This window comes from Oncorhynchus mykiss, chromosome 3 (assembly GCF_057628025.1).
Source record: "Oncorhynchus mykiss isolate SJ-2025 chromosome 3, ASM5762802v1, whole genome shotgun sequence".
NCBI lineage: Eukaryota > Metazoa > Chordata > Actinopteri > Salmoniformes > Salmonidae > Oncorhynchus > Oncorhynchus mykiss.
This window is the reverse complement of record NC_143024.1, coordinates 63,844,991-63,869,853: the sequence shown is the minus strand read 5'-3', so window position 1 is coordinate 63,869,853 and position 24,863 is coordinate 63,844,991. Positions and strand designations below refer to the sequence as shown.

Below are 24,863 nucleotides of genomic sequence, written 5' to 3'. Positions count from 1 at the left end.
TAATGAGACAAGACAGTCCGGGGTTGGTGGTAGTGATCCAGTTGAGTGATGCCTAGAAGGCCAGTGACTTAGACCTCCGGAGCTGGTGAACGGAATGAGCAGCAGTACCGGGGGAATCCGTGACTGATGTTGATATGAGTCCACCAAGAAATAGGTCACAGCCTGTGTATTTGATGGCAAGACAACGAATGAGCCTATGAAGCAGCACCAGAGATGCTTTGATTTCTATATAGGCTATTGTTTAAAAAAGAGCAACATAATCATTTACAACTGAAATATCTGATCATTAATAGATTAGACAAAAGGTAAGCCCATCATCAGGTAGGTCCTTATTTAATAGCCTATGACATGCTGTTGAAATGTTGAAGCTTCTTATGATAACCTACTTCAAAACCAAATAGTAAATAGTCACAAAAGTAGATGGGGTGTTTGTTAAATTACCTTTTCAAATAAAAAATGAATGGAGCAAATTTTGAGCAGCAGTTTTGGTAGGCTCATGTCGCTGGGCGACGTGATTGGAATACATTCTTCTTTTACTAAAACAAAGAACACTTAACCGTGACGCTATAAACAACTAGTGCTGACATGCAACTACACAGACAATAACCCACAAAACCAAAATGGAAAATGGCAACCTAAATAGGATCCCCAATCAGACAACGATAAACAGCTGCCTCTGATTGGGAACCAACTCAAGCCACCATAGATCTACATTTACCTAGACAAACCAAAACCCCATAGATGTACAAAAACCCTAGACAAGTGAAAACACCCATACCACCCTCGTCACAACCTGACCTAACCAAAATAATAAAGAAAACAAAGATAACTAAGGTCAGGGCGTGACACTGGCACATCCAGCGAGCGTCAGAGATGGCGTAGTAGGATTCTATCTTAGTTCTGTATTGACTTTTTGCCCGTTTGAAATGCAGAAAGTAGAGTAGCTTACACAGTGTAATGTAGCTACAGTGGGTGAAGTAGAAATAGTTGTGCATTCCATTACCAGAAAGGCCAGGCGTGAATTCTTTAGAAGCATTTGTTTTTTTACGTTGGATATAAATTCCACAACACTGATTGTTGAAATGGTAAACATTGATGCAGTTTGCTGACTGTATCTGTAAAGGGACTCTGTTGCTGCAGCAACAATGAATTCATGTAGGGAATTTGTTACCAGTGGTACAGTTCATAAAGTACAGCAAATTGTGATTTCCCTATTCCCTTGCATTTGAATAGTTTTCCACTCATCCTGATTATGTAATAATACCAATATGTAGATTTCATATTGTGTCAAGCCTAGGTCGAATTATGAGTATCTCCATTGATATTGTCCACATTTGGAACAACGTAGATCTGCATTGTCAGAGCAATACAAAATGAGTATAAATTATTCCGAATTACAACACTTTCTCTCTGTGTATACAGTATGTGTATTAGTCACTGTTGTTTTCCTTCCCAGTGCCATTGTCTATGTGGAGATCCCCCTGGATGTAGAGGCCAGGGTATTCAGGGATCTGCAATGGACCTGGGCCAGGGCTTGGCCACTGCCATGGGAGGGATGAATATTCATCATATCTACCCTGTGGAAGACGTGTGGAGAAATGTGATCCCCAGTCTCGTCAGTTCAGCTTACTGTTTTCCTCCCCATCCATCAGAGTGACTGCAGCCCTCCCCCCTGGGCAACTCCATGCAGTGGCTCTGACTCTGCCCTCTCACTCCAGTGCAGAGAGACAGAGAGGATCCAGGCAGAATCCATAGCTACTCATCCCAGAGTGTGCCATGAACTGGGCCAATGTGATATGCTTTTATAGAGACTGCAAGCTCTTTTTCTATTGCAAGTGCCATCGGTTTACACATTCCTGATACCATTGTAAAGCATAAGTTACTCTTGAGGACCTATATTTCAGTGAGAAACATGTGCTTTTGTTAAGCTTTGTGCCTAAATGGAGCTCAGGTGCACACTCTGTGGCGAGTGCTACCTCTCCATTTTAGAATGACGCATTTGCATCCACTTATAGTAGGAACTTCATGAATTCAACAAAAGCTATTATTTTTTCTGATCAAAGTAGTTGAAATATAAAATGAACACACTCCCATCCATCAGGCTTCATAAGCATCTGGCTGTGGTAGACAGGAGCATACCAAATCAGTTACTGACTGCCTCAGTAGGGTAATTAAGCTTTGGGTACTGCCAGATCCTGTCACCTGTTCGTCGGCTTTGTTTACCCTCTCTAGCTCCACAGATGATGAGTGGTCCTCAAACGAGACAGAAATCCAATTGGAAGTAGAGATACAGAGGCTGAGGGGTTTTCAGAGAAAAAAGCAGCCAATTAGAAGCACAGATACAGAGGCTGAGTGGTTCTCTGAAAGGACAGTCAACCAATCGGAAGTAGAGATGCAGAGGCTGAGGGTCCTCAGAGGAGACAGCAAACAAATCAGAAACAGGTGTGCAGATTAGTTTGACTTCTGTCACAATCAAATGATTGAGTCCAAGACAAACAGAACGAGAGGTCATTCCAGTATATCTAGGTCAGGTGCAGGAGCAGTTGCCCCTCCCTTGCATGCCAACTGCCTAGGGTTGCAAAGCTATTAGAATTTTACTAAAGTTACTTCTGTAAATTTGTTAATGTATACCACAATAACTTTAAAAAATGTATTCTTATATAGTATTCCTTTTTCACATCTGTGTTCACGAGTTTCCAGTCGATAGACCATATGATTCAAGAGAAAATAGCCTAATTATTGAAAAAAATACATCTAATCAATAATGTAATTTTTTCAATGAACTCTGAAACCCTTCCAACTATTGAATTTTTTCTAAACTGCCACCAGTTAGGCTCCAAATCATTTACAACAAAGACATAAAAATGTGTAAAATAAATATATATTTCATGCTGAAACACTCATAGTAAACCCCAATGGTATTCGCTTAGTTGATGCTTTGTATTTAAGATAATGTTTTACAAATATGTCATTACATTAATTAGACACATTATATTTTGATGTTCCCAAAAAGGCCAGTAGATGTCATCTTTTAAAAATAAAAATAAAAATCTTGAAAGCTACCAAAATGTTGGTAGTTTACTGGTCAACTTTGAACTTTGTCCCTGACCTGTTTGGAGAGCTCCTTGGTCTCCATAGTGGCTTGCTTAGTGGTGTTGCAGACTCTGGTGTCTTTCCGAACAGGTGTATATACATACTGAGATCATGTGACAGATCATGTGACACTTATATTGCACACAGGTGGACTTTAATTATGTGACTTCTGAAGGTAATTGGTTGCACCAGATCTTATTTAGGGGCTTCATAGCAAATATGCATGTACCACTTTTCCATTTTGTTATTCTTTTGAATTTTTTGAAACAAGTAATTTTTTTCATTTCACTTCACCAATTTGGACTATTTTGTGTATGTCCATTACATGAAATCCAAATAAAAATAAATTTAAAATACAGGTTGTAATGCAACAAAATAGGAAAAACGCCAAGGGGGGTGAATACTTTTACAAGGCACTGTATAGTCACGGGTGCCAAAATGTTTTATGTATGGTCCCGGGAATCAAACCCACTATCTTGGCGTTACAAGCACCATGCTCTGCCGAGCTAGATGTTGCTGTGTGAGCTATGTGGCAGAGAGCTACTACAGCGCTGTGCAGCGCGTGGACATTTTGCAGATGCAGGTGATGACTCCAATATGTGTAATTTTTTGGGACAACCGGGAAAATGGCTCTTTTTCAGCTATGAACCCAGCGTGAACCTGCAGGAGATCGCCCATTGGTTGATGCAATGGGGAACACGACCCTAATTTGCTCTCAATGTGTATGGTATATTACCAGGATATACACTATATTATAAGGACATAAGGATTTGGAAGGGTCTCTGAGATTGCAAAGACAATGCAGTCCTTTATAATAATGTTAAACAACAGCTGATTTTGGAGTGCAGTGTCAAATGTCCACCATAAAAGTAATGAATAATAAAATGGTAAATTATCATGCATGCAGGTGTCTGGTCATTGACAGTCAGTTTGAACGGTTCCTCTCTAGCACAGAATGAAACACCAATGTCCTCATTATGATTGCATATAAAGCACAGGCACCATCAACGTGGGAGACTTGTAATGTTTCATTTGTGTGATGGAAACTAAACCCACCCACTTCCTCAGCCCACAGGCAGAAGATAGCAGTGGGAAGGAACCCTGACTCAGTACATCAACCATTACATTCATCCCCTGTTCTAATCCTTGGAGTGATGACTCGACGGTTCTAACAGCCTGCCAGGGCAAATGGGGGCTCCCATCCCAGTCAGCCGCAGTTAGTGCCTCCCATGTTGAAACTCAATAATAGCGCCTTCATCTCATTGGCTCCCGAGGGATGCGGTGCCAGGGTCTATTGGCTCATCAATCGTAGCTCTATTGTCCCACCCCTGGGTTTTAAAGTGAACTTTTGGGCAACCCTCACCCCCACCTCTATCCCTCCAGTCCCACTCCCCTTCCAGTCAGAACTGGTTAGCTGTGGCGGTGGCACCCATGGCAGGCAGCTGTTACAGGATTGGCCTGGATATGCCTTTAGCCTGTCTGCAGACTGGCCTCCCTGGAGGAGCAGCGGTGGGTTCAGAGGAGAAACTAGTGGCTGCTTCCTCCATCACTGTTTTTATGGAAGCACCAGAACCTCCCAGAGGGAAACAATTTGGCATGGTTATGGGCAATGGATGAGGATTATCCCTTGCGTGTTAGTTAGGGATAAGAGTAATTTTCAGTCAAATAACTAATAATTTCTACACCAATGCATTCATAGAAAAACACTAAAAGGAACAGAAAACAGAGGTGTGCTTAATTCAAGGATTTACTCCTACAGCATTACATTACTGTCGTCACATGAAGCTGGCACACTGTCCCGGGGTACAACATTGACAAGAAATGAGGGATGCCCTCTCTTTGTGTGACCCGGTGATCACCTCTCCACTGACTGTGCATCAGAGCTGGAGACAGAACCGTTCAATACCTGTCAAGTGTCTCCCTGTCTCTGTCTGGCCCGCCTGAGCACTGTGACAGCCAGAGAGGAGATGAGAGGAATACAGACGAAGCCGAGGCTACAGCAGACTTCAAACAGACAAAACCAGACAGAACAGGGGACCTTTGCCAACAGAGACATATACAGTAAACTGCTGCAGTCGAAAACAGCCCCAGGTGGATGCTATCTAGCTAGCTAACGTAAGTTGTGTAGGCCCAAACGGAATCTGCAGTTTTCTTCTATTTTCTGCAGAGATTTCTGATGAAAATCTGCAGAATTCTGCGGAAAGCTTGTTTTGTTCAACCTCTGGTGTAAGTGTACATCATGCAGTGTAATGGGGCACTTCATTTTATACCAATAAAGGTCACCTGTTACATGTAAAATGACATGAACCCACTTACTTTGGATTTCGAACATTTACTTAATTTTTCTTTAAGTACAATCTGTGTAAACAGATATGAAAACAGTAAGTTAATAAATAAATAGATAAACAGTTTTGCATAAAATGTCATGAATTCGATACTTTTTGTGTGAGAGAGAGTGTGAAAGAAAAGAGAGAGAGAGAGAGAGAGAAATGTGCAGTGGAAAGAGTCAGCTCTTTTCTGCCTGGAGGATGTACATATTTCAAATGTGAACCAAAAACAATAATACGTGCATGTAGCCTATACAACTCAGACCGCAAACTTCAATAACACATTATGTTTTTGTATGTATGAACTAAGATCCAAGAATTTCATTGACAAAATAGGTGTTAGACTATAATACCCTGAGCACTTACATCTGAATTTGAATCACTTGTGTTTGAAGAGTCAATCAGGCCATCAAATAAATAAACAAAACCTGGAGAGGTGTAGACAGGAATATAAAAACACCAAACCAACATCATTTCCTAAATACCTATTCAACAAAATACATTTCTGCCTATAACGTTCCATAACTTTGCAACCTGTTAGACCAAGGGTTCCCCAGAAAACTCACCTTGCAGGGTTCTTCAGAAGGCTCACCTTCCAGGGTTCTTCAGAAGGCTCACCTTCCAGGGTTCTTCAGAAGGCTCACCTTCCAGGGTTCTTCAGAAGGCTCACCTTCCAGGGTTCTTCAGAAGGCTCACCTTCCAGGGTTCTTCAGAAGGCTCACCTTCCAGGGTTCTTCAGAAGGCTCACCTTCCAGGTGACCAAGATACTTAAGCAATAAGACCCGAGGAGGTGAGGGATATGGCCAATATACCACAGCTAATGACTGTTCTTAGCAAGACGCAACGCGGAGTGCCTGGATACAGGCATATTGGCCATATACCACAAACCCCTGAGGTGCCTTATTGCTATACTAAACTGGTTACCAACGTAATTAGAGCAGTAAAAATACCTGTTTTGTCATACATGTGGAATACGTTCTGATATATCATGGCTGTCCGCTAATTAGCATTCAGGGCTCGAACCACCCAGGTTAAACTCTCTAAGAGTATGATGTAAGTATGACCTACAGTAATTCTGACAGAAAGAGAGCGAGAAATAGAGAGGGAGAAAAAAGAAAGAAAGAGAGAAATAGAGAGAAGAGAGAAGAGAGAAAGAAAGAGGGAGGTGTGATGTCTAATGTTTCAAGCAGGGCAGGGGGAGGAGTGAGACCGCATGAGAGAGTTCATTCTTCAGTGCTGCCGTTGAACTTGGCATTCTTCTGTTCTGAGTTAACAAGTTCTGGTGATGTGAGAAGAGTTTCTCAACTTCCACAAGTAAAGAGAAGCAATGCGGGCCAGAGTTGGCAGCCTGTCTGTGGTCGCTGCCCACCAGTCTACTGCTCTCACCTCTCTGAAATCAGTCTTGTCTATTGACGTGTACCTGTGCCACTCCTCCTCAGACACCTCACTCAAAGCAGGGATGATGTGTACATAGTCCTTCCTTTCTTTTCCTGGACCCTTCCACTCGTGAGTAGGTCCTGCAGTTTGTTGCCGATGTTGTGGGCGAATGGCTCCGATGTCTTCTCCAGCTTCTTATTAAGGAGGACCACAAGCTCCAGACTGTGTTCTACAATAAACACAGCCTAGGCCTTCAGCGAAGATATGTGGATCCCCAGCAGCTCCTTCAGATCTTGGACACACTTGGCAAAGGTGTCCAGGAACACAGAGAGGACATCCATGTGTAATGCCAGCCACTCCACAGCACTGACCTAAGAGCACCACCTGGTCTGCACTGTGTAGACTGGCATTACAGGAGTGAGGTCCACTTCTAGCATGATGCTGGCGACAGTGGAGGACAAAAAGACCTCTTAACATGAGCACACAAGGTGTTCATCTCCATGAACACTTCAGGCAAGTCTAAAACAAGTCTAAAACAAAGTTTAGGAGATGTGCAACATATGTCACATGGGTTGTGTTGGGAAAGAGGCCCTTCGGGAGCTTCTTAAAGGCCTTTTTCATGTAGCTGGCTGAATTTGATACAACGGCCCACAACTGATTGAAGCTCACCCCATTGCTACTCAGACTTATCCAAAAAGGTCCAGTCTGCCATTATGGGTCTCTCCTCTACTGGCTGAAGTAGAATGACCAAGGCGCACCTGACCCTTGTGTCGGTGGTCTCATCCAAGATCACGTAGAAATCTTGACCCTTCAATACATCTTTGATTTTCCTGGTGTAGGGCAGGTACAGTTCAGCTAGGTATTCAGTGCACATATGGGAAGCTGCAGGAACACTCCCTCCTTGCTTGGAGTGTTTTTGTTTTAGAAACGTGGAGAACTTCGGTTCCTTCTCCAGCAGAAAATTGACAAAACACTGTGTCAGCGTCTGAATTCTTGATTGACCTGTAGGATAATAATAACGTGTGTTAATATAAATGAAAAATGAAGGATAACTTAAAGTCATAATAAGGTTTTGGTAAAACAGACTCTCCCTCTCACACACATACAGCACACAGAGCACACACACAGAGACCGAGAGAGAGTGAGCGAGAGGGCGATCCCAACACCCCTAAACCCACACACAGCACACAAAAGGATGCCCCATCATTTATTTTATTTTCATAACCTAGGCCTATTTATTGGTCTGGTCATTATTTCCTCCAAGCTAACTCTAAACCTATTTAGGTGAGTAAATACAGGCTAGGAATTCTAGCAATATTGGCCACTGTTGCCTTTGATCAATGTGCCACGAAGCTGTGCATAGCACTCTCACCCTCTCACACATGCGGGCAGTACCCAGCTAACCGTGTGGGGACACACAAAATTCAATCCCATTTCAAAATCCAATTTCCCTAACCCCTAATCCTAACCCTAAACCTAACCCTAGCCCGTACTCTTACCTTTACCCTAACCTTAACCGTAAACCTAACCCTAGCTCTTAACCCTAACCCTAAAAATAACCCTAGCGCCTAACCCTAACCCTTAATGCAATTCTAACCGTAACACTAATTCTAACCTTAAATTTAAATCCCCTAGAAATAGCATTTGACCTCGTGGGGACTAACAAAATGTCCCCAGTTGGTCAAATTTGTGTTCGTTTTCCATTCTTGTGGCGACTTCTGTTCCCCACAAGAATAGCTAAACATGTCCACACACACACCACAGAGTTCACACACACACACACCACAGCTAGACACTGTAGCAGAAACAGTAGCCAACCACACAGTGTAGATCACATGATTTCATATGTGCCTGGACTGATTTAATGACCATCAATAAAATAGACAAACAGACTCTCGAACATAAGTGAGAAGAGGAAATGGAGGAGAGCAGGCTCATTGTCTCAACATTAGCTCTTGGCTCAGCCAGTGAAGGACATTGTCACGCACACACACACACACACACACACACACACACACACACACACACACACACACACACACACACACACACACACACACACAGACACACAGTCCCCCATGGACCTAGGGTGATAAGTCAGAAGAGATGAGACGTGCCATTAAACCAAACTAAAGTTATGCCCAGTCACACAGTAGCGCTGGGTGAGATGTCGAGTTATACAGCAAGTCATGAAGTCAAGGATCCTCGTGACAACGTCATCATTTAAAATGGCAGCCGTCTTCCATGCTTATTAACAGGATTTATCAGCTTGTGGTTCCTAGTTAATTCCAGACGTACTCTATATGCATTTAGAATCAATTGGATTCAAAGTGAGAAAACAAGTGAGCAATTAAGTTATGGTGGAACAATCTCCAGGGGGTACAGCATCAATTCAGCAAGTGTTGTGGCTTAAGAATATGATAATGTCATATGTAGACTACAGTATATCTATCTGCCAACTCCTCCATCTTCCCACCATGAACAAACAAGTATACTAGAGGAATGTTTTTGTATTTGTTATCCGGACAATCATTTTATATACATGATCGTACAGTACACTAAATGAGTATAATTAAGAGACTATATACAGCATATGACAAAACACTATTGTTTTTGAGCAACAACAACATCAGGTGAAGGTAAGTGGATCAAGCGGCGTAATGATATCAATGTCAAAGTCAGGACGTTCCCAATTTCACTCTCATCTGATAAGACTGTCAGTTCTATTCTCTGTGTCTGGGTTGCTGGGAAGGTTGGCTTGTCAAATCCAGTGCCATGGAAACGCACGCCCACCGTGAGCCCTGTCACTTATTGCCTTTGTAACAATATTACTTCAGCTGAGGGAGAGGACCAGAGCTAATATGAAAAGGCTAATGCAGCCATGATTAAAAGGAAAATCTGCCCTCCGTCTCTAGGTAATACAAAAGCAGATAGCTCATATTACCTTCATATCATTGCAAATACATCTAATGGTGAGAAATGAATGGTTATTATATCACAGCAGCTAATATGACATTTTAAGAACTCTGTGACTCAGATCTCTCCTCCATATTTGTTCATTTTCTGTGTCCGGGTAAATGTAATTGACATCAAAGGAAAGGAACACAGAGATTACAACAAATTAAACAGACAACTGATAGAGAATTTGGGACACAGAATGAGTAGCACTGTGGCCAAAGGGTTGGTGGCTCCTTATGGCAGCATTTTCTAAAAAGCACCGCTAGAGTTTTTTATAATAAAGACAGAGGCCTGTGGTGATTGAGAAAGGCTCCAGGGCATCCTCGTCAGAATCACTCAGCCCTAAATGTGAGAGTTCTTTGCATCTGAGATCTCAGCCTCATCCATCAGCCATATGAGTGAAACTATAGGCAGCCTCTCGGTTTCCCAAATTAAATTCTCCACAGTGGCTGCATCTGAGGATGTCCACAGAAGAGTAATGTGGCGGAGAGGACAACCTGAAAATGCAGCAATCAGGGAGGTGTCGGAGATCTAGGTGATCTGTGAGTCCCAGAAGGACATTTATTTTTTTTGTCAGGTGAAGGTATTTGCCTGATTATGCCAATGATTTTACACAAGTCTACATAGCGGTTTAATGCAAATGTCTATTTCAAGCATCTGTTGCTGCTGGTTATATTATCTTGCCTCTGGAAGGAAAATCCATGATAGAGATACAGACAGGGGCCCAAAGTGATTTTGGCTGATAAACTGCCAAGTTATGTCATTCCACTTTACCTTCTAAGATTTATTGGACTTGTGTTTCTTCCTGATCCTTCCTCCAACAAGTATGCACTTGATGCGATTGTTTACCATCACTATTGCTGATATTTCCACTATATTGAACTCCCAAGTGGCGCAGTGGTCAAAGGCACTGCATCTCAGTGATAAAGGCGTCACTACAGACACCCTGGTTTGAATCCAGGCTGTATCACAACCGGCTGTGATTGGGAGTCCCATAGGGCGGCGCACAATTGGCCCAGAGTTGTCCGTCCGGGTTTGGCCAGTGTAGGCCGGCATTGTAAATAATAATTTGTTCTTAACCGACTTGCCTAGTTAAATAAAAGGTTACATACATTATCTGAATGAATACCACAGCCATGATACTAGCCACAGTATGTAGCTTGGGAGATCATCAATCCATAAATCAATTGTTTTTACTCCAGAATTCAAATGTTGAGGCTAGCATTTCTCTGGGTAAAACAATACACTATGGAGAATATAGTAGATGAAATAAGAGGAAAATCCATTAATATACAACAATAAATGTTCAATTATTGATCAGGAATAATATTTCAGCAGTTCTGTTTTGTTTCATCTGCATTTTTCTCTTTATATTTTCCTCTCATAAAATATTTAGGAGCTCAATCTACTTATCCACATTTTCATTATCTGCAGATTTCCTCAAGTGGGTCCATTAGTGCAGTTTAACATTACACCTTGCCAACAATTTAGGTGGAGCATCTGGGAAGCTTAAGGTTATTGAGCAAACTTTAACGGTCAACGACCTTCGCTATTGACTAGTGCCGTAACATGATATTTTCAAGCTAATAAAACGAACAAACTTGCCCTTTGTGAAATCAGTAAACTTGAACACTTTCTCCACCCGAGTTAGAAACCTTGACTTACCACTAAACAAAAATATAAAATGCAACATGTAAAGTGTTGTTCCCATGTTTCATGAGATGACATAAAAGATCCCAGATATGTTCCATATGCATCAAATAGCTTATTTTGCTCTAATTTTGTGCACACATCTGTTTACATCCCTGTTAGTGAGCATTTCTTCTTTGTCAAGATAAACCATCCACCTGACAGATGTGGCATATCAAGAAGCTGATTAAACAGCATGATCGTTATACAGGTGCACCTTGTGCTGGGGACAATAAAAGGCCACTCAAAATGTGCAGTTTTGTTACACAACACAATGCCACAGACGTCTCAAGTTTTGAGGGAGCGTGCAATTGGCCAGCTGTAGGAATGTCCACCTGTGCTGTTGCCCGAGAATTGAATTTGAATTTCTCTACCAAAAGCTGCCTCCATTGTCGTGTTTAAGAATTTGTCAGTACAGCCAACCGATCTCGTGAGCGAGCGGTTTGCTGATATCAACGTTGTGAACAGTGCCCCATGGTGGCGGTGGGGTTATGGTATGGGCAGGTATAAGCTATGTACAACAAACACAATTGCATTTTATTGATGTCAATTTGAATGCACAGCGATACCTTGACGAGATCCCGACGCCAATTGTGAGGCAAATTTTGTTTAAGGTATCTGTGACCAACAGATATGTGTTCCCAGTCATGTGAAATCCATAGATTAGGGCCTAATGAATTTATTTCAATTGACACATTTCCTTATATGAATTGTAACTTTTAATGAACTGTAGAATGTTGAGTTTAAATTTTTGTTACGTGTAGATTTATGGCAGATAGAATATTTAAAGCTAGCATCTTTGTACTTTAACATCTCAAGTTAGGACAGTTCTACAAAACATCTTTAATGAAAAGGACTCTGTCTTTGCTAATGTACTGCACTCCTAATGCTGCTCGTAATGCTCTACCTTGTAACCACTGAAAGTGCCAATATCCATTATGGCGTACTCTAATCAATGGAGGAGTAGCATTTAGGTGCATTTAGACACAGACTGTTTAAACAGGCTGCTAATGAAAGCTAGTAAATTATACAATTCAGTGGACTTACATTTAGCTATAATACATGTACAAACAATACTGTCAATACATGGCTATTCCTATAGCTATCAAATATGGTCATCAATACTTACATATGTATGATCTTAATGGGGACAGTTTTCTACAGCAGGAAAATAATCCTGCAGCAGCAGGAAATGTGAATTATTATGTGGATTATAATTAATGGACCTTTTTGTAGGGGTTGATACATGTTTCGTTAGGGCAAATAAAGTCGGAAATTTCAAAGTGGCAATTAAACTATAGAAGTGTTTTTAAAACTCAAACACTTAACAAGTTTGCATTTCCTGCTGTGCAGGACAATTCTCAGACACAAACGAACGATCAAATTAAGAGCCTACATCTGTATGGCATCAAAGCTCACACCTTCATTGTTCAGTGGACAATCATCAACACTCCTTTCCACACTTGACACAACACAAGGAGATATGTTCTATAAATATCACCACATTAATACAGTGTGTCAAGAACATGTAGGACCTATCGGCTAGTCTAGACCTGATTCTGCATTGATTATACCAGACTCAGGTGATCTGCAGCAAAGCGGTAAAGTGGGGTAGAAGGGAACGGTGTAGGACAGGTGGGGGAGCAGCTGTTCCCAGTGGGTACAGAGACATCAGCAAGACAGGGCAGATGGAGCCCCTCGACACCTCCAACAACACCCATTGCTTCAAACCAGAGCAGGGCACAAATGATGAATGGGTTTATTAATGTGTGACTATTGTGAAAATCAAATTAAATTAAGTCCGTAGCCATCTCTCTGATTACTATATTCATTATATTCAGTATTAGGTTTTTCAATTTCCTTTGCAGTAGAACAGTCATTCACTAATAACCATTACCGGCATAGTGAGATGAGTCACTGTCATTAGTTCTACACAGCTCTTCAACATCAACCTAGTTCTCTCTATCCATTTAGTCAATGATCAACCAACAAATCACAATTAGTCAATCAACCACCCAATAAATCAGTCAGTCAAACCAGCATTTCAATAAATCAATAAGTCAATCTAAAATAAAAGTCATCTTTTAACTCCTTGAGACAAGCCATTTTGCTTTCGGCTCAGCAAAGAACTGACTGAACACTGATGCTTGACTGCGTGGTAGAATGGACCTACACATGTGGTGATTTTAGGGCTTTTGGGATGCATGTACTTTTTACTCTCTCATTCAATATTCAATTTGCCGCTACCTTTGGAGATCTTAAAAGAAAGTATACATTTTTCATGGGGCACTTGTCAAGTGGAAATGGTGTTGAACCCGGTAGCATATTTGTAGACCTTAAAAAGGTGACAAATATGGCCCTGTAATTTAATAGCACTTTAGCGTAGGCCTCATACCTTGACACCTGACAAGAACCCCAGGGTTATGCATTGAGGAATAGAGGTGTTAGATAAATGAATGTTGCATGCACTTATGCTAATGGAGAATTCTGCCAGAGTATTCAGGGTGATGTCAAAAAGAAGGCAGAAGAGAGCAGGCGGACGGTTAGGTGAAGTAAATTACTCCGAAATGGCTGTTTTCCATGATTTTTTCCATGATTCATGATTCATGATTTTTCCATGATAATATAATATAAGACAATAATATTACAATAATGCACCATAACAATCAATACAATAGAGAGGAATGTCTTCTTCTAAGTCCAAAAGGTGGCCATGATGATCTAAACTGTGATAATATAGCAGGTAATGTGTAGTGCGTATACAGTAGATGGGTGGGAGGTGGGATTTTCAACAATATTGATGCATAGCTGAACAATTTGCATCTACAGTATAGGTCTGCGTGTGCAAAGCCCTGTTGTGTTGAAGGTATTTTTTTTCACAATGTGTTACCATGAAATAAATGACAACGATCGAGCTACTGTCACCCTACCTACCCTACGTGAATATTCGTTGCCCAAGGATCCCCATATATATTTGTCAATTATCATCCGAAATGGAAATGTGTTTTTAGATAATATAATAGAGACAGTAGAAGTCGAAATAGACGGTAATCGCGGCGAGACTGGAGGTTATCCACCGCTCGGTTACCGCCTGTGGGCAGAAGTAAATAAAGAGACAGAAGGGAAAAAACGCTTGTTTCTTTGTACCGTCTCTGTAGTCTATGCAGTCTCGACATCTAAAACATACAGCCTGTGGCACAATGTCTGGAGGGAAACTTAGAGAAACTGCAAAATTAAGCCAAACAAGTTGAGAGAGGTATATATGAAGTATTCATTTGAGCCAGGCCTGCTAGCAGCTTGGTATTGTTTTGACTGCTGTCTGTGCTTTGTGAAGAATGCAGCATGCGGATCTGTCTATTGCTGTGAAGCTGAAATAGTGTGAGCGGCAGTTGAGAGCGCGACTGGAGCTCACGTTAGCATCCACCGAAGCTCTCCCCAGTGCCCATTCCTCTGAAATAAGCCATATAACCTTCAAAAACTTCCATAACTAATGCAACATATGTCAATATTGCTATACCATTGCTTAATCGTGCAGAATGTCAAAAAATGAACTCGAAATGATTAAAGGCGTTTTTGTGTGAGAGGGCGAAAGAGAGAGAGAGAGAGAGAGAGAGAGAGAGAGAGAGGAGAGAGAAAGAGAGAGAGACGCACCGATGTGACGGAGATTTGGGAGCAGCAGCAGAGTAGAGGGTGTTGTGCGCGCGCTAGCAGACCTGCCTCGTGATGGTTCTGCAGTGAATAGGTGAAGTCAAAGCAGCTGGAATTATAACACACTGCTCGGAAGTACGGTCATCGGAGGTATTTTCACTGAGGATATACAGAAGCCTGGATATCTGTGGCAAGCAAGGTGGAAATGTCATCTCTGGCCATCGCCTTTATTCTCACGGTGCTTGGCGTTGTCAGTGCTGCGCTGGCGGCCAGTCACTGTAAGTAACTTGATAATAATACAACATACATTGTATCGAGATTGTTGGTTCTGTTTTCTAAGTTTGTATGGCATTTGTTCTCTCTCGCAATCCTGAATCACCCGAAATTTGAGCATGGAGTTCCATGCATGCATATGATAACCTCAACTCAGTCAGATAAACTACAGAGCGGTTTTGCAAAACCTGTCTTTGTCTCTACAATTGCAATGGATGTAAACGGATCTTATCGATTGTTTATAATACTCAGATCAATCAACTAACTTCCTGTACTTGGGATACACGTTTTAGCACATGTCATTTGAGTAAACATGTGTCGCATAGATCCATCTTTCTCACATTGCAGTGTTCTGTATTAACAGTAGGAGCAAAATTAGAAATTAAGTTTTCAACATCACTTTCCTATCTCGGGATTTGTGAAGTCCTTGCGAAAACCTAGAGCTGTGTATGGTTACATCCCACTGGGCACAGACGTCAATTCAACTTCTATTACGCGTTTGTTGGGCGTAATTTCATTAAAATTATATGGAAACAACGTTGATTCAACCAGTGTTTTGCCCAATTGGATAAGCTGTTTTCATTTAATGTAATTGCTATAGGCTACTGTTTCTTTCAGAGACCACACTCAAACACAATGCATGTGCATTATACCCACTACCTATGTGAACCCAATTCGACTAGAGGCCTATGCCTAGAAGCACATCCTACCATGGTCATCAAACTTACTAAGAGGAATGACATTCTCAAGTGCAAATGCTTAGGCTATCCGGTGTTACCATGTCTGCACTGTCACTAGAGGTCAGAATTATTCTACTTAGGTGCAGGAAGCTCTTCGATCAGAGAATATAACTGCTCAATTTGAAGTGGAATGAGACAGTTCTGAACACTATATTCTCAAAGCTAAGAAAAATATGACATGGTTCCTCATCTGAACAGTAGATGCCAGATGTCACCCATGATTATCAGCATAAAGGTTCAGTAATCAGTATAAATAATATACATTCATAAGCCAAAGCTTTTTTTCAAACTTAAATAAACACAAAGGAATTAGCAATCAGTCTCTGATATTGATTTGGTAGCACTGTAGTTCTGAATCCATTTACTGTTCTTATAATTCTTTGAAACCTTGTTTCAAACAGGGAGTTGTCTAAATGGCATTACTGTATCCAACCTTGTTTAAGGTTGAGGCAAAAACGGTGCATTGGGGGCTTTGCTGCTAATGTTAGTGCCTGGGACCCATTTAGTCTGTGACATTACCTACAGTAATGTATTAATGTGGTTGGTGGCAGCTCAATGTCTCCCGTCGGACAGGCATTGCTTTGCCGTAGCTCTACCTGGTGCTGGAAGGCAACCTGGCAGGCAGCCTGGCCGAGAGAGAGAAAGCAGGGGGAAACACTACAGTGTGTTTGTGCCTCACAGTTTGAACAGCCTGCTGCTCTTCTCTATTTGGATCAGAGTCTCATCAAGTGAGGCTTCTGTTCAATGGTCCTCCCAGACAGTGCTCTGATCATCATGGTTCATTCTCCCCATCCCTCCCCCTATTTTTAAAGCTTCAATTTCAACTCGAGGAAATAAATGTACTCAGCACAGGATGTATAGAAGAGTGGTTGATCTGACATTAAAATGCATATCAGTATTTTATCTTGACACGCTGTCTAACGGATGATTAAAGATGACTAAAAATAGCAAACTTTCTCTTGGCGGTTTACCCTTTCCTCTGTGTGTGTGTGTGTGTGTGTGTGTGTGTGCGTGCGCGCGCGCGCGTGTGTGTGTGTAACTAACTGGTTGCATGCATGAGTACTGGTGGTGTGCATATGTGTGTGGCTCATTTCATTTCATGGCCTAGCGGTTCAATGACCTCATCCATCAGTCGTGATAGCTGCTCGTCATCTCATCCTGTATTTATTCAAAGGATATGGACTTGAGTCAACAGTGTGCATTGACCTGAAGCATGAAACATCAAATGTTACATGTCCCTTTTGTTCAAGCAATTCATTGTTTACTATTAGTTTGTTTGTAAATAAGTAACAAAGTTATAACAAACATCAAAAGGACATTAAAAAAAAATATATGTGCTTTACAAATAAGCACTCCTTTTGGTAGCGCTTTACAATGACTCAAGGTAATATAACATTCATAATGGATTAGTAAATGTTTTATTCATTATTTATCCATCATTACTCACACATTTGTAAATGTTAGTAACCTAGTTATTCACACATGTATAAACAACTTGTAAAGTACTTTAAAAAATAATTAATATGGTTACGCAAAAGAGGTTGAGTTAGTTAAGTCTTTTTGCGTGGCGTCATATAAAGTGTGTGCTATTTATATGGTCCCCTTTTGATTAGCTATACAACTTTATACATTAGAAATGTAATTTCTCACAAAAAGATGGACATGCCATTGGTAGAAAATTCCAGCTCTACTTGATGCTCATTAAGGTCTCAAAATGTGCCCTAGAACATATCAAGGGTTAAATAATAGGCACGCAATATGGAGGATTTTTAAGAAAATATATTGAACATTTTATTCCAAAACAGTCACACTGTTGTACTAGTGGGATGTGTAACTTCAGACAGACTCTATGCTGAGTAAAATAACATAAGTGTTACATTTCTACCAAAACCAAAGTGTGAGTTGCAGCAGTCACTCCGTAGAGTCTAATATGTGAATACATTATTTCACTGAACTATCTCATTATGTTTAAAGAAAAAAAGAGAAAAAAAAACCTATGCTGGATTCAAAACGGAGTTTTTCAATTTAAACTATTATACAACATTTATGCAACCAATAGAATGTTATATATAAACTCAGCAAAAAAAGAAACATTCCTTTTTCAGGACCCTGTATTTCAAAGATAATTTGTAAAAATCCAAATAACTTCAGACCGTTTGTAAAGGGTTTAAACACTGTTTCCCATGTTTGTTCAATGAACCATAAACAATTAATGAACATGCACTTGTGGAACGGTCGTTAAGACACTAACAGCTTGCAGACGCTAGGCAATTAAGGTCACAGTTATGAAAACTTAGGACACTAAAGAGGCCTTTCTACTGACTGAGAAACACGAAAAGAAAGATGCCCAGGGTCCCTGCTCATCTGCGTGAACGTGCCTTAGGCAGGCTGCAAAGAGGCATGAGGACTGCAGATGTGGCCAGTGCAATAAATTGCAATGTCCGTACTGTGAGACGCCTAAGACAGCGCTACAGGGTGACAGGACGGACAGCTGATCGTCCTCGCAGTGGCAGACCACGTGTAACACCTGCACAGGATCGGTACATCCGAACATCACACCTGCGGGACAGGATGGCAACAACAACTGCACGAGTTACACCAGGAACGCTCAATCCCTCCATCAGTGTTCAGACTGTCCACAATAGGCTAAGAGAGGCTGGACTGAGGGCTTGTAGGCCTGTTGTAAGGCAGGTCCTCACCTCACGATTTGGAGGTGGAGGGTCCGTCGTGGTCTGGGGCGGTGTGTCACAGCATCATCGGACTGAGCTTGTTGTCATTGCAGGCAATCTCAACGCTTTGCGTTACAGGGAAGACATCCTCCTCCCTCATGTGGTAACCTTCCTGCAGGTTCATCCTGACTAGAGGTCGACCGATAAACAGTGCTGAGCTTGCGCACAAAAGTGCTGTTTGAATGAATGCTTATGAGCCTGCTGCTGCCTACCATCGCTCAGTCAGACTGCTCTATCAAATCATAGACTTAATTATAACACACAGAAATACGAGCCTTTGGTCATTAATATGGTCGAATCCGGAAACTATAATTTCGAAAACAAAACGTTTATTATTTCAGTGAAATACGGAACCGTTCGGTTTTTTATCTAACAGGTGGCATCCCTAAGTCTAAATATTCTTGTTACATTGCACAACCTTCAATGTTATGTCATAATTACGTAAAATTCTGGCAAATTAGTTCACAATGAGCCAGGCTGCCCAAACTGTTGCATATACCCTGACTCTGCGTGCAATGAAAGCAAGAGAAATGACACAATTTCACCTGGTTAATATTGCCTGCTAACCTGGATTTCTTTTAGCTAAATATGCAGGTTTAAAAATATATACTTCTGTGTATTGATTTTAAGAAAGGCATTGGTGTTTATGGTTAGGTACAGTCGTCCAACGATTGTGCTTTTTTCGCAAATGCGCTTTTGTTAAATCATCCCCCAGCGTTGCATCGATTATATGCAACGCAGGACACACTAGATAAACGAGTAATATCATCAACCATGTGAAGTTATAACTAGTGATTATGATTGATTCATTGTTTTTTTTACAAGATAAGTTTAATGCTAGCTAGCAACTTACCTTGGCTTCTACTGCATTTCCGTAACAGGCAGGCTCCTCGTGGAGTGCAATGAGAGGCAGGTGGTTAGAGCGTTGGACTAGTTAACTGTAAGGTCGCAAGGTTGGATTCCCCGAGCTGACAAGGTGAAAATCTGTCATTCTGCCCCTGAACAAGGCAGTTAAACCCACCGTTCCTAGGCCGTCAATAAAAATAAGAATGTGTTCTTAACTGACTTGCCTAGTTAAATATGTGTATATATATTTTAAATCAGCAAAATCGGCGCCCAAAAATACAGATTTCCGATTGTTATGAAAACTTGAAATCGGCCCTAATTAATCGGCCATTCCGATTAATCGGTCGACCTCTAATCCTGACATGACCCTCCAGCATGACAATGCCACCAGCCATACTGCTCGTTCTGTGCGTGATTTTCTGCAAGACAGGAATGTCAGTGTTCTGCCATGGCCAGCGAAGAGCCCGAATCTCAATCCCATTGAGCACGTCTGGGACCTGTTGGATCGGAGGGTGAGGGCTAGGGCCATTCCCCCCAGAAATATCCGGGAACTTGCAGGTGCCTTGGTGGAAGAGTGAGGTAACATCTCACAGCAACAACTGGCAAATCTGGTGCAGTCCTTGAGGAGGAGATGCACTGCAGTACTTAATGCATGATGCTGCCTGTTACTTTGGATTTTGACCCCCCCCCCCCCTTTTTGTTCAGGGACACATTATTTCATTTCTGTTAGTCACATGTCTGTGGAACTTGTTCAGTTTATGTCTCAGTTGTCGAATCTTGCTATGTTCATACGAATATTTACACATGTTAAGTTTGCTGAAGGTAAACGCAGTTGACAGTAAGAGGATGTTTCTTTTTTTTGCTGTGTTTATATGGGTGATACAATCATCCCAGCTCTGCAGATTTTGCTATGAAGAGACAATCACGAGATCAATTGTTTTGGTGCTGTCCATATGTAGCTTGTATGGCTAATGAATTTCAACATTTTCTTGGAGCTAACCCTGCAAATAGCACTGCTGGGCGATTTAAAAAGTCATAGTCAATCGATAAATAATGTAATAATACTTTTAGCAAAAAAATGTTTATCTTTAAGATGACAATCTGTAGAAACTATGAAAAAAGAAAGGTTCTGTACTTTTGTGAAACAGAGCACAGCTGAAAAACAAATGGCAAATTGAAAACGGGATGGTGTTCAGAGATAGATGGGAGGGTTGGAGTGAAGTTGAAGGATGTGTCTAAAAACAAACAAAAGATAACTATTGTAAAATGTCTGTGTCCGTAAAATGTATATAGTATTTTTAAGCTGGAAGTAGAATCCTAAGTGTTGTTATCCATTAGTTTACTCCAATTAGGGGAGTGGTGGTAGTGTTAGGGGAAAATAAAGGAAAATATATAAACATTTATACAGTACCAGTCAAAAAGTTTGGACACACCTACTCATTCCAGGGTTTTACTTTATTTTTTTTTACATTGTAGAATAATAGTGAAGACATCAAAACTATGAAATAACACATATAACACATACATAACACACATCATGTAGTAACCAAAAAACTGTGCCTTGTTGGAAGTTAATTTGTGGAATTTCGTTCATTCTTAACGCGTTTGTGCCAATCAGTTGTGTTGTGACAAGGTTAGTGGTGATATATAGAAGATAACCCTGTTTGGTAAGTCTATATTATGGCAAGAACAGCTCAAATAAGCAAAGTGAAATGACAGTCCATCATTATTTTAAGACTTGAAGGTCAGTTAATACGGAACATTTGAACGTTTCTTCAAGGGCAGTTGCAACCTTCAAGTGCTATGATGAAACTGGCTCTCAATTCCACTCTAAATAATGCCACTTTAAATAATGCCACTTTAATAATGTTTACATGTCTTACATTACTCATATCACATGTATTTACTGTATTTTATACCATCTACTGCACCTTGCCTATGTCGCTCGGCCATTGCTCATCCATATATTTATATGCACATATTCTCATTCACCCCATTAGATTTGTGTGTATTAGCTAGTTGTTGGGGAATTTTTAGACTACTTTTTGGATTTGCGTGTATTAGGTAGTTGTTAGGAATTGTTAGGCATTACTGCGCTGCTGAAACTAGAAGCACAAGTATTTCACTGCACTCACATTAACATCTGCTAACCATGTGTATGTGACCAATACAATTTGATTTGATTTGAGATCGGCCACAGGAAAGGAAGACCCAGAGTTACATCTGCTGCAGAGGATAAGTTCATTGGAGTTACCAGCCTCAGAATATATATATATATATTTGATATATTTTACAAAAATACGCACATAATGATTATTAAATGGTTTGTATGGACAAATATTAAACATCTTATGATTGGAGTAATGATTCATAAATAAACGATTTACTAATCCATTATAAATGCTTTATGACGCGGCATTATTATGAAGTGCTACCCTTCCTTCACAATTAACCTTTCAACACGGTACGGTTCAAAAGCACCCACAAACTTCACAACGGCACCACACACATACCATCATTTTGGAGATTTATTTTCCATCCTCCTCGTCATCTGTGAATTGTTTCATCCAATGTCCATGAACTAATTCACTCTCCTCGAGAGGTAAATTCGTACTTTTGTTCTTGTCACGTTCGTCATAACGAGGAGACCAAGACGCAGCGTGATAAGAATACATTCTTCTTTATTTACACGGGGAACACTAAACAAACTAACAAACCGCCTGCGCCGCTATACGCCTCAAGTGCTGACAGGCAACTACACATAGACAATAACCCACAAAACCAAAATGGCAAATGGCAACCTAAATAGGATCCCCAATCAGAGACAAACGATAAACAGCTGTCTCTGATTGGGAACCAATTCAGGCCACCATAGACCTACATATACCTAGACATACTAAAACCCCATAGATATACAAAAACCCTAGACAGGCTAAAAACACCTAGACAATACAAAAACTAAACCAACCACCCTTGTCACACCCTGACCTAACCAAAATAATAAAGAAAACAAAGATAACTAAGGTCAGGGCGTGACAGTTCTCACATTTCAAATACAATTTTTGGCTAATCTATAAAAACAATGTTGATAGCCACTCTTGCACATGTGGGATTTCAGATGGTAATAAACATGTGCAAAACCTGACCGGTTTCCTGATATTAGATATTTGGTTGGGTATTTTAGCAAGGATTTCATGCCGCAGATCAAAACAAAACATTGTTTAGCTTAGCCATCCAAAATGTTTCAGTGCATCCAGTTTGTGTAATGTTTGGTCAAGTAAAAAAAAAGGTGACCAAAACAGGTATGGACATAAATTGACATGTATTATAGTTTTGCTTCGTCTATACGGGGTGAATCTAAGCACAAGTCTGAACAATCATTCATGAACATTCTGCATTCATGTCAAATTCACTCCGTGATGAGGATTGACAAGCTGCTCAGAGATAAAACATCTAGATTCTCCTAGAGGACAAGCAAATGACTGTTCTCATATTTACCTTTGAGAAACAAAAGGAGAAGCCAGATATCCATCATGGGTGGTTTGTGTAGCCCCTGTGTCAGGTGACAGAGATAATGGCAGCCACATCCTCTCAGAGGAGCATGTCCTCATGCACTCCTCGCAGAGAGAGAGAGAGATTTGTGACCTGTTGCCGCAAGAAAAGGTTAACCAGTGAAGAACAAACACCATTGTAAATACAACCCGTATTTACAGTATGTTTATTTATATTCCATTTTGTACTTCAACTATTTTGCAGATTGTAACAACACTGTTAGACAGCCATAATATAACATTTGAAATATCTTTATTCTTTTGAAACTTTAGTGGGTGAAATGTTTACTGTTAATTTCTGATTGTTTATTTCACATTTCACTTGCGTTGGCGTTGTAAACATATGTTTCCCACGTCAATAAAGCCATTTGAACTGAATTGAATTGAAATTGAGAGAGGGAAGTGTCTCTCCTACAGTAGCTGTGATAGAAACAAGTTTATAATTGTGTGTAATGGGATTAATAGAGGCTCAACATAAGCTGTGTTGGGTTGACTAGGCCAATATTAATATTGAGCCAATCTTGTTGAGGGCCGCCACACTAGCAATAGAGTAAACAATCCTCTCGTATCCTCTTGTTCTTTATGCCAGAACTTGTACTGTCTGATTGCAAATGGTGTAGGCTATTACAAAGTATAGCTAAAGAGTTAAAACCAGGAGAGGATTTTATTCTGATATTATACTGTAAGTGAGTACTCAAAAGGTTAAAACAGTATAATAATGTAATTTGTCACTATATTTGTGAAAGCAGTGGCTAATTTCACATTTCCCAATACATCCCCACTCTCTGTGGGGGATTGTGGAATTTTGACCAAAGCATTAGTGTAATAGAGTCTTTACCTCAATTTTATTATGAGGTCAAACATGTTAGGTGTTTTAAATGGAGTCACCCTGCTGGGAGGGAGAGTACGGTTGTGAAGGTTGCCTTGGGCAAGGAACAGCGGGGGGAGTTTCCATTTCAAAAACTCATACTGATAGTATAACTTATGACATACTTCCCTAGGGTCTGGCTCCAGCATATTGCTCCAGATCCTGTCAATACCATGGGGAAATGGGTCTTGACAACCCACACAAAGTCAAAGGGATTTATACAAGAGCACATTAGACACACACCTACACACACACACACCTACATATGCACACACGCACACATACTCCTAAACATGCACACACCTACAGCCATGCACATAAGCGTGTGCATGTGGACACACAAAGATTGTCAGACATAGCGAGCCTTCCAACCTTTGAAACCCTCTAAAATGTAAATGAATACCTCTTATCGTAGATAGACCATATCACCACACACAGCGGGGGAAGTTACAGTATGAATGACCTTGCGAGGGAAGACAAATACAATAGGAGTGGTATGTGGCCGTAATTCTCTCTTTACCCCATACTAATTTATTCCAGGTGTTTCTATAGGGGTAATTTAAATTAGTGAGTGATTGGTCACTCTAGAGATGAAGGAAACAACTTTGAGAGATTACCGTGTTCTGAATTGCCCTCTAAAATGCCCCATCACTCACCCCTTCTCCCCTTCTCCAGATCTCCAAGATAGATGAGGATCCATTAAGTGATCAGGGAGTTAGGAGGAGGACAAAATGTCACTATAAATTATGCAGAGGGATGTTGTT

The 24,863-nt window shown here is 40.8% G+C and overlaps 1 protein-coding gene across 1 annotated transcript in view; it reads left to right on the top strand.

The window, feature by feature from the left end:
• Positions 1-14,831: 14,831 nt before the first annotated feature.
• The window catches only part of LOC110520175 (contactin-associated protein-like 5), a 119,712-nt gene continuing 109,680 nt past the window's right edge, over positions 14,832-24,863 (top strand). Inside the window, exon 1 of the mRNA XM_021597305.3 lies at positions 14,832-15,370. Within this exon, the coding sequence (XP_021452980.2) occupies positions 15,298-15,370 (73 nt within the window). The 5' untranslated portion in view covers positions 14,832-15,297. The remainder of the gene's footprint in view (positions 15,371-24,863) is intronic.